Source organism: Fringilla coelebs, assembly GCF_963513975.1.
Source record: "Fringilla coelebs genome assembly, chromosome: 29".
Lineage (NCBI taxonomy): Eukaryota > Metazoa > Chordata > Aves > Passeriformes > Fringillidae > Fringilla > Fringilla coelebs.
The window spans coordinates 1,166,157-1,176,812 of record NC_140055.1 but is presented as its reverse complement, the minus strand read 5'-3'; the positions used below and the strand labels follow the sequence as shown (position 1 = coordinate 1,176,812).

Here is a 10,656-nt window from a genome sequence, read left to right as displayed (position 1 = left end):
TTTTCTGCAGCTCCTTATCAAACCTTCCCAGGGAAATATTTTCTCCATGGAGTTTACACAAAGCTGGAACAAACCCGAAATTCCCATGTTGGGTTGTTGGTTTTTGGTTTTGTTTAATTCTGTCACCATGCTACCAAAATGTTTCCTGTTATTTGTGTCTTCAAAATGAAAAGAGTCAATATGTAAATATTTAGAACTGCTTGTCCCAGAATTGTCCTGCCTGGGCATGAGGGATATCAGTGGCTCACAGGCTCTTTTCAAGGATCATTTTCCAGGAGAAAAGCTTCAATAGAGAAACATTCATTCATTATTAATTTTAAATAGGAAAAGAATTTCCATAGGGATATAAATCCCGTCTATCCACCTGGGGAGATCTAAATTACATATATCCAACTAGAGGGGAATATAAATCCCATCTATCCACCCCAAGGGGGTTATAAATCCCATATATGCAACCCGAGGGGGAAACAAATCCCATGTATCCACACAGATTGGGATATGAGCCTCATATATCCCCCCTGAGAGGCTCAGATTTTAGGAACTGAGCTATTCCCCAGATCTGTGAACCTGCCTGCCCTCGGGCAAATTAACCAAAAACAACACAAATTCACAAAAGCCGCACGACCCTATGGCGAGTGAAATCCCGGACCCCACTCGTGACACCGCGTGTGTGAGGGGATGTGAGCAGGACCGGGGGTGCGAACCATCCCGGGGCCACCGCGGGACACGGAGCGGCGGCGGCGGCGGCCCCACGGGCAGACCCTCCCCGAGGCCGCGACCTCCGGCCCGACCCCGCAGCGGCCGCGATGCCCGGTCCGGCGAGGCCCCCTCCGAACCGGGGCCCCCTCAGAACCTCGACCCCGAGCTCCGTGCGACCCCCACAGAGCCGCGACCCCCGACCCCCGCCCACCCCGGAGCCACGACGCCCTCAGAACCGCGACCCCCACAGAGCCGCGACGCCCTCAGAGTCGGGACCCCCTCAGAGCCGCGACCCCCTCAGAGTCGCGACCCCCTCAGAATCGCGACCCCCTCAGAGCCGCGGCACCCTCAGAGCTGCGACCCCCGCCCACCCCAGAGCCGCGACCCCCAGCTCGGTTCGGCCCCCACAGAACCACGACCCCCGACCTCCGTCCACCACAGAGCCGCCATCCCCTCACAGCCGCGGCCCCCTCAGAACCCCGACCCCCGCCCACCCCAGAGCCCCGGCCCCCGCCCCGGCCCCGCCCACTCGGGGACGCCCCCGGCTACGGCCCCGCCCCTCCCGTTCAGGGCGCGCGCACCCGCCGGCCCCCGCGCGCGAGCACAAACCCCGCCCCCGCGCTTTCTGACGGGCAGATCGCTCAGCCAATAGCGCGGGGTCCCCCGCGCCAATGACGGCGCGGCGCGAGGAAGCCCCGCCCCGGGGCGGGGCGTGGCCGGGGGGGGGCGCCATGCGCCGTGTCATGGAGGCGCAGTGTGCGGGCGGCCATTGACGGTGCCGGAGCTGCTGCGGAGCGGCGCGGCCGGGGCGGCCCCGGCGACCCCCGACCGACTCCCGGCGCGCTCCCGGCGCCCGCCGCAGCCGCAGCGACCCTCGCGGCCGCTCTCGGCCACCCTCCCTCGCCAGTGCGGAACCGCGGGAGGGGGGGCAATGGAGATGAAGAAGCGCATCAACCTGGAGTTGCGGAACCGGGCCCCCGAGAAGGTGAGGGGCGGCGGGGCCGGTGGGGCGCGCTCCCCCCGCCCCGTGGGGCCGTCGCTGCCGCCTCGGGCCGCGCAGGCCCGGCGGCACCGCTGCCGAATCTGGGTCAGCCGTGGCGCAGGGCCCGGCGGGGCGCGGGCGGCGCTTCCGGCGCGGCCCCGGGACCCGCGGCCCCCCCTCATTCCCCCTCCGCCTCCTCTCTCGGGGTGCCCCGGAGTTCCCGGGGGGCGCGACGGCCTCGGCTTCCCCCGACGTTAATCCGCCGCTTCCCCCGGCCGCAGTAAACAGGTCACGGCGACGGCCCCGGCCGCGGCCCGTCGCTCATTCCGGCGCCTTTAATTAGTATAATTAACGTTCTTTCCCGCGCCCGGGCGTGCCGTGGGGGGTCCCCATACCCCTCCCGCTTCCCCCCCTACCCCGCGCGCTTCCAACTTTTCCATTTCTTAGGGTAGAGCCCCCCCCCAAAATAAAAAAAAAAAAAAAAACAAAAAAAAAGCCCCGAGGAGCCCCTGGCACGGCGGGAGCGCACGTGCGCGGCGGGCTCCGCGCTGCCCCCGCCGCTTCCCGGGGCTCCCGAGCATCGCTCCCCGCTTCGCCACCGTGGAAACCCTCACCCGGATCCCCCTTAGAGTAAAGTCCTGAGACTTTCGTTTTCCCTGACCCGGCGCACGTGGGGTTTTTTTTTAGGGGAAAAAAAAACTGTCTGGAAGTGTTGGTTTAACGCGCCCGGTGATGTTCGCGGGTGGCAGGTACTCGGAGAGGCCTCGTCGCGCTACCAGCGTGCGGCTGCTGGGGATGGAACTGGGATCCTCCCTCTCCTCCCGGCAGCTTGCCTTAAAATTTGGTGTCTGTATGGAATAATGGGCGTCTTTTAACGAATAAATAAAGTAATAGTGGGAAGTTGGCCTCGTGGTGCTTGGGGTCGGCAGCACTCGCAAAATTTTGTTAGTGTGCGAGGGAAAGAAGTCACCTTGTCCTTTGCCAAGTGGATGTTCCACTCGAGATAAAATAATTTAAAATTAATTGGCTGCTTCTTGTTGCTGCTTCTCCAAGTACTGATTATTACTGTATTGATTATTGAGTGGCTTGGGCACAAAGAAATTATTTATTTGGGCTCCATTAACTTCTAGGACTCTCTGGGAGAATAATCTGGAGTCAGAAGGTTTTAGGTTCAGAGAGAAACTGGTTTTATGAGTTTGGTTATGCACAGTTAAATGATGAGACCTGAGAAGTCAGCAGTTGGTTGGCTCCAGTGCTTCTGTGGGGAGCTGTAGGATGGAGTTTTGGGGTCAGGTGGCAGTTTTTGCAGAGTTTAATGCACGCTTAGAGAACAGGAAACTACCGCCTAATTTTTAAATCAGGTGGGTGTTGGCGATTTCAGGGCAGAAATCTGCTCTGATTTGATATGAAACCCCAAACCTGCAGGCACTGCCCTGTCCCTGAGGTGGATTTCAGGTGAGTTTGCTGCTGTGACACCCACAGTGTGCCTCGCTGGCCTGATTGCAGGTGACAGAGTTGGTGCTCGATAATTGCCGCTCCAGCAACGGCGAGATCGAGGGGCTCAATGACTCATTTAAGGAGCTCCAGTTCCTCAGCATGGCCAACGTTGAGCTGACATCACTGGCCAAGCTGCCCACGTTGAGTAAACTCCGGAAGGTGGGTACCTTTGGGGTGGCAGAGCATCTTTCAGCACTTGTGGTTGGATTCCTGTGGTGCTGAAGGTGTTTCGTGGGCCTTTGAAATGTGTTTTTAAGAATTGAAATTTATTTGGGTGGTTCCAGTTAATTATGATGAGCTGGGGTTGGTTTTTGGTCAGTGATTCTTGGGGCAGTGACTGCTTGGATTTTGTGAAGGTCTATGCCTTGGTAGGAGGCTCTTGGGTCACTCAGTGAAATCCAGTCCTGGATTAAATTAAAACTGAGGTGCCCAAACCCATGAGATTTAAGGAGCAGTTTATAATTCTCAAAGCTTGTTACTTTGGGTGATTCTTCAAAAGTGATTACATTCTTAAAGGGAGAACAATTAACAATGATGCAGCTGAATGTGAGGCTGAAAATCTATTTGTTAATTCCTTTTTTTTCCTGTCCAATAGCTGGAGTTGAGCGACAATGTCATTTCTGGAGGCCTGGAGGTCCTTGCAGAGAGATGTCCTAATCTCACATATCTAAATTTAAGTGGCAACAAAATCAAAGATCTTGGCACTGTGGAAGCTCTTGTGAGTATGAAGTGGGAAGGGCTCTGGGGGGGGATGTAATAAATACTATTTTTTATCAAGAACCCTTAATATTTTTGCAATGGATTGATAAAATCTCGTGGTTGATAGACTCAGTGCCATGGTTATAGGACAGCATGTGTGGAACCCCACTGCTGGAAAATGGGATGTCCCAAATCAGAGATGGTTGGGATTGTTTTGTCTTTGAAGAAAAAGTGGCCAAGGTGTGTGGTGATGATTCCCCTGGTTGGTTAAGGTGTGTTTGTCTGCTGAGATTTCATTAATCTGTGAAGTGACTCAGACACAGGTGTGATACAGCCAGGAGTGGGACAGTGAGGCAGAGGAGGGAGCTGCCACTGGTGATCATTTCACCCATTTTTCTGGATGATTCTGTCCAAAACTGGACTCAGCACACATAACCAACCCCCAAGGTTGGAGTTATTCCACACAAGCCAGCAATTTGGACTGAACTTGGAGGGAGAAAAATTCTAACTAGAAATGAGGGATAAAGTAAATTCTGTTATTCTTGGGTTGTCACTCTGCTGTATCTGAGAGCACCACGGGAAAAAAACTAAATATTTTCATTTATTTTCAGCAAAATCTGAAGAATTTGAAGAGTCTTGACCTGTTCAACTGTGAGATTACAAACCTTGAGGACTACAGGGACAGCATCTTTGAGCTGCTGCAGCAGATCACGTACCTGGATGGCTTTGATCAGGAGGACAACGAGGCACCAGACTCAGAAGATGATGATGATGGTAAATTCCTGAAACAAACAGGAATGGGATGCTGGAATAAAGATTTCCATGTAGTGCAGGGTTTTCCTGAGCACACAAGTGCAATTCTGCTCCTGAACAGCAGAGTCCAGAGTGTGTTTGGTATTAATGCACTGATAAAGAACAAAACCAGGGTTCCAGTCCTGGGCTTAAGGGAATTGGACTAAAGATACTTTTGTAAAGACACAAATATTCTTGTTGCCAGCAGTAAAGCCCTTTGTGCCACTGAGTGATGCAGAGCAAGGGGACATGTGCACTATTTTGAATAAAAAATGACAATTTTACAGGGTTTTGTAATGGTTTCAGGCCCCTGGTTTTAGTTCAGAAAGCACACCTAGTTCCTTTTGGTCCCAGATTGGTTGCAGTCCTTAAGGGGGCTGTTAGGGCTGGCAGGATTTTCTATTTGCAGCTCAAAAGTTTTGCCTGAAGCTTGTGATGAAAAACATTGGGAGTCTCTCTTAGAGAAAAAAAAAAGACAAAATTTAACTTGGTTACAATCATGGTCATTTCCCATGTGTTGCCTGGATTTAGAAAAAAAATAAAAATCCCCAAATCTTTCAGGAGAAAAATTATTAGGGCAAGGCCAGCCTGCTATACTCAGAGAGGAGAGAATGGAACTGAACTCCTGGTCTTATATGTGTGTCCTTCACTGCAGAGGGGGATGAAGATGATGATGATGATGAGAATGAAGCTGGGCCTCCAGGAGAATATGAAGAAGAAGATGATGAAGATGATGGAGCTTCAGATTTGGGTGAAGGTGAAGAGGAGGAGGAAGTTGGTCTTTCATACCTGATGAAAGAAGAAATTCAGGTAAAGTTTGTAAATGCTGCCAAGTTCAGGGAGCAAAGAGAAGCTCCTGTGGGGTTCTGTGGTTACAGAAAACAGTTCTGGTAGAGTTCTCAGAGAACAGAAAAGAGCCATCTTTCAGGAGGTGATGAGTAGAGTTCTTGTAGCTCTGGGTGTGGGGTTTGTGCCCCAGAGCAGCACAATCTTTGGGATTGAAGGGGATTTGGGATCCTGTGGCAGCCACTCCTGGTTCTCTGATAAGAGTTTGCTTCCTGCCAGGGAGTTAATGTGGAGTGAGTTTAATTCCAATATTCCAAGAGCCACTATCAGAGGTTTGTTTCCCCATTTTGACTTGTCACACTCCACTGTGTACAAAATTGCACCAAGCAGAGGGATATAAAAACAAGACTTGGGTTTGTTCAATTCTCTGGAGCTGATTGTTAATTCATTTACATCACTCATCTATCAGCTTTAGAACAAGACAAAAAAACCAACACAAAAACTCACTTGTTTTCACAGAGTTATGCACCTTTTCCTCCAGGCCTTTATTGTGGGTTCAAAGGCAATCTAGAGCTGCTGGCATCTCTCTCACAGTTGATTTTTCATAACCTTCAGCTGGCTTAAAGAAGTGAACAGTGAGGAAAAGCAAAGAAATGAGGATCTGGGGCTGACTGATGCCCTGGTGGGGAAATTGCAGGGAATTCTTGGATTTCTGCTTGGAATCATTGTGGAAACAAGACTTCAATAAACAGCAATTGTAAAAATATCTCCTAATTTTTGTACAGGATGAAGAGGATGATGATGACTACGTTGAAGGAGGTGATGAGGAGGAAGAAGGTAAGTGCTCAAGTATTGAAGTTGTGACTGACAATTCTATTTGTGGGTTTGGGACATGCATGCTAACACAAAAACAAAATCAAGTAAAAGTGAGGAAGAAACAACAGTTTTCTGAAAGGAAAGGCACCATCTGCTGTGCAGTTGGAAATTGTTCTTTGATGTGGAGAGGAGTGGGGCTCTGCTGTGCATCTTGTTATTTACATACATTGAAAATATCCCTCAAGTGCACCAGAGTCTCTGCTGGCAAAGCCTGGCAGCCAGGAGCAGCTGGAGCTTTCCCTTTATCCAGCTTCTCCATAAGCAGTTCTGCTACAGGGACAAAGTTCTGTTTGCAAGAAGTGGCTTACTGGAGTATTTTTTAATTAATTTTTTCATTTAAAAATTCCATGTTTTTGTAAAGACAAAATCCCAGAATTTCTCCCCAGCTGAGCTCCCATCTCCTCCACATGCTGGGCTCAGTGGAGCAGGTTTGGGAGCTGGATTTTCCACTTGCAAAAATGGTATTTCTGAAAGAGCAGTGTGAATTCTTCACTTTGTACAAATCCTGGAGTCAGGATGGGCCATTGGCCAGGGCTGCTGGGGAATGAATGGACTGGCTGGGGCAGCATTGCACTGCGAGCTCCCACCAGCAGAGCGCACAGCACACCGCCCAAATCAGCCCCTGCCACGGGAAATCAGGGATGTTCACAGCACCCAAATCCAGTCCTGTGCCACAGAAAAAACAGGGACAGCACCCAAATCCAGCCCCTGCCACGGGAAATCCAGGGATGTTCACAGCGCAGCACCCAAATCCAGTTCTGTGCCACAGGAAAACCAGGGATGTTCCACAGCACCCAAATCCAGTCCTGTGCCACAGGAAATCCAGGGGTGTTTCACAGCACAGGACCCAAATCCAGCCCTTGGCACAGAAAATCCAGGGATGTTCCATAGCAGAGCACCCAAATCCAGCTCTTTGCCACAGAAATCCCAGGGATGTTGTGCAGGATCCTGGGCTGGGATGTTCCTTAGCAGAGCACCCAAATCCAGCTCTTTGCCACAGAAAATCCAGGGATGTTGTGCAGGATCCTGGGCTGGGATGTTCCACAGCAGAGCACCCAAATCCAGCCCTTGGCACAGAAAATCCAGGGATGTTCCATAGCAGAGCACCTAAATCCAGCTCTTTGCCACAGAAAATTCCAGGGATGTTGTGCAGGATCCTGGGCTGGGATGTTCTGGCCCTTGGCCACAGAAATCCCAGGGATGTTGTGCAGGATTCTGGGCTGGGATGTTCCATAGCAGAGCACCTAAATCCAGCTCTTTGCCACAGAAAATCCAGGGATGTTGTGCAGGATCCTGGGCTGGGATGTTCCATAGCAGAGCACCTAAATCCAGCTCATTGCCACAGAAAATCCCAGGGATGTTGTGCAGGATCCTGGGCTGGGATATCCCATCAGGAGCACCCCTGCACCCCACACTCTCCCCATTCCCCTCCCCTCCTGTGCTCAGACCATCATGGGCTGTGTGTGTCCCTCTCTCCTCAGCAGAGGGTGTCCGAGGGGAGAAGAGGAAACGAGAGCCCGAGGATGAAGGCGAGGAAGAGGAGGATTAATTTGCAGGACCAGACTCTCCAGTTAAGGAAGACGCAATAGTGATTATGCAGCTCTGTATGTCCATGTACCATAGATGTCCTGACAGAAATCCTATGTTAACTTTTTATAGCAGAAGTGTGGTTTTACTATTCCTGCCCCTTTTATCATTCCAGATAAGCTCTGATAGCCCATAGGGAACCTTCTGTAGAGAACAATTTTCAGCCCTATAATCACTGAAGCCATTGGCAAATTCCCCCCACCAGACTTTTCTTTGGAGCTCTTTAATTTCATCCAATCTTGCTGTGTTGGTCATTGTTAGCCCTGAATCCAACTCCATGTCCCATGGGTTTAATATTGGGAATTTTCATTCAGGATTTTAAAGTTTTTATGCTTAAAAAGCTGAACTGAAAAGTGCTCTACAGTGAATTCCCCACTCTCTGTTAAATCAGTTGACTCTAGGCCAAGTTTTCCATGGATTCAACTGGAAACCCCCAACTAGATGACACCTGTGTTTCAGTTTTTTAAAAGGTGACTCCTGTGATTTTTCTTTTTTTAAAGGCTCCTCTCTATTTTGGGTATTCCAGGGTAAAGCCTCAGTGGGTTTCAGAAGATGTTTTTGTTTTCCTGCTTCCTCCAATGTTCAGTGTTTGGAGTATTCACTAGATTCCTTCAAGAGTGTATTTTGGCAAACTGAAAGAGTTGTGATCCTTACAGGGTTGCAATCCATAAATTTTCCCCCAAGTCCATTGTCACTGCAGGTATTAACGAAGCAATTAATGTGTAGTTTTAAACCTTTTTGCCAGAAATCTTTGTTAAAACTTTCACTCACTTTGCTCTTGCATTGTCATTCTGGGAATTCTGCACCACTCATGGCTATAAAATGTATAAAATAGATGAAATATGCATTTCTGATGCAGAAGTGAACGGGTAACTCCTCCAAGCGTGTTGTTTTCCACCCCCCCAGCTTTTCTAGAACTATTGAAGGGAAGAATGAACCCAAGTTGGCCCTTCTCTGCACTTCACCTCTTAAACTGTTTAAATCTGGCTGTAAAACACTCTGTATGTAACAGTTTGGAATTTTTGGGGGTTTATATTGAGTGGCTGCAGAGAGAGCATGAGGGATGTGCAGAGAAGCTTTTTATCTAGCAGCCTTTCTAATTCCTAATCTGCCCCAAGGTATCATCTTTCCTGTTGGAAACAAATTTTCACTTCCAGCATTCCTCCTTCAGGCGTGACCTGGGTGTAACACAGCCTAGTGGTGGTATCACACTGACTGCCATCAGTCTCACATAGGTCCTGAACCAAATATCACACACAGCTTTATTGCAGAGAACTTATTTTTGTATCTGTCCTGGCTGTCAATAGCTGCCAGAAACTGGGGAGAGCCTGCAGGTGGGAGGAGGGAGATTGCTGGGTCTAAGAGAGTCACTCCCTCATCACCTGGTTCCCTGTGGGATGTCCCTTAGGAATTTCAGTGTGACCTCCAGCTCTTGGGTGGAGTTTAGATCATGCAGGGTTGAAGTTCTGCAAAGCCCCACTCCCTGTGTGTGTGGTTTTTTTCACCTTCCCCCCCAACTAGAGCCTTAATTCTGGGTTTCTCCTGAACCTTCCCGGCCTCGAAGCGGAGTCTGGTGGTACACTAGGGAACAACTGACTCCTTGGGCTTTGTGGATTTTAAAGGATAATCTCTAAAGACACTAGAAAAGCTGTGGTGAAATTTCCTTTGCAGCCACAACCAAGTCCTGTGTTTGTGATGAGTCCTGGCTGGGTCAGTGCATGGTTGTCATGTCCTGAAGGCTCTGGGCGAGGCACTCACTCCGTGCTCAGCTTTGAGAGAAAAAGTGTTTCTTCCCATCCTTTTGCTTATTGTCCTTAGATTGAAACTTGTTATTTATAAGTGTGTACGTTAGAGCACCTCCATGTCAGGGTTTTACTTAACTGTCTATTACTGATGCAGATAAAATTAGTTTTAAATGGAAGGAAAAAAAAAAAAAAGAGTCTATTTTGATGGATTAAAATAATGTGGGTAGTGGGCTTGTTTGGATAAGCAAGACCAGAGCTCCGAGGGGTGACAGCCCTTCCCTAGGCCAGACTTCCCACTTCCCAAACAGCCACAGTTCCACCACGTGGAACCTGAGCCCCTCACGAACCCAAGAATCTGTCCCAGTGTCACCATCCCCGGTCCTGTGTCCTCCGCTCGGCATGCAGCAACAGCGTTTTTTAATGAGGAATTCAGAGCCTCCAGATAACTTTTGAAACTTTTTTGCTTGGTGGGTGGTCTTTTCATGCAAATACGTCAGGGTGGGTTTTATATTTTGTAGAGGTTTTGTCCTATTTTAATGCTCTTTGTATGGCAGTCTGTATATAGTGTGGTTTGGTTCCTTCTCCGACTCTTTCCTGAAACTTTGGAGTAACTGATTTTGTGCAACTGTGTTTTGAATAAAGCCATGACAGTGTTAAATTAAAGACAACAGCCCTGCAGCACTCTTCTGGTAACTTTTAGTTGTAACAAAACATGTTTCCTCCCCATGTGTGCTGTAAATTTTAAATTAAAAAGTTTTCAAACCGAATTATTTCAAATAAATCGAGACTATTGTATTGGATTACTTCTCGGGGTATGTCCACCTGTGGGAAGGAATGGAGTAAGGGAATTTTCTTTCTGGTTGTGGAAATCTGCAGAATGGTGTGTGTTTCTGGGGATGGAACTTGGAGTCCTTGGTAACATTGGAACAGTCAAGGAAGGAAGGTTCTGGAAAACCTGAATGGTTCCCTGAGTGTTTCCAGGTGAGTTGAACA

General features: G+C 49.4%; 1 protein-coding gene across 2 annotated transcripts; it reads left to right on the top strand.

Annotated features, from left to right (window-relative positions):
- Positions 1–1,480: 1,480 nt before the first annotated feature.
- ANP32E (acidic nuclear phosphoprotein 32 family member E) lies at positions 1,481–10,430 on the top strand. 2 transcript variants are annotated; one of them, XM_084222978.1, is made up of 7 exons: positions 1,481–1,684; positions 3,188–3,337; positions 3,774–3,896; positions 4,489–4,651; positions 5,325–5,479; positions 6,241–6,292; positions 7,816–10,430. In XM_084222978.1, the coding sequence occupies exons 1-7, from the start codon at positions 1,631–1,633 to the stop codon at positions 7,878–7,880; spliced, it is 762 nt and encodes a 253-aa protein (XP_084079104.1). In that variant the 5' UTR covers positions 1,481–1,630; the 3' UTR covers positions 7,881–10,430. The 2 variants fall into 2 exon arrangements, with proteins under 2 accessions (XP_084079104.1, XP_084079103.1); XM_084222977.1 differs by having other exon boundaries at positions 7,813–10,430.
- The last annotated feature ends 226 nt before the right edge of the window (positions 10,431–10,656 follow it).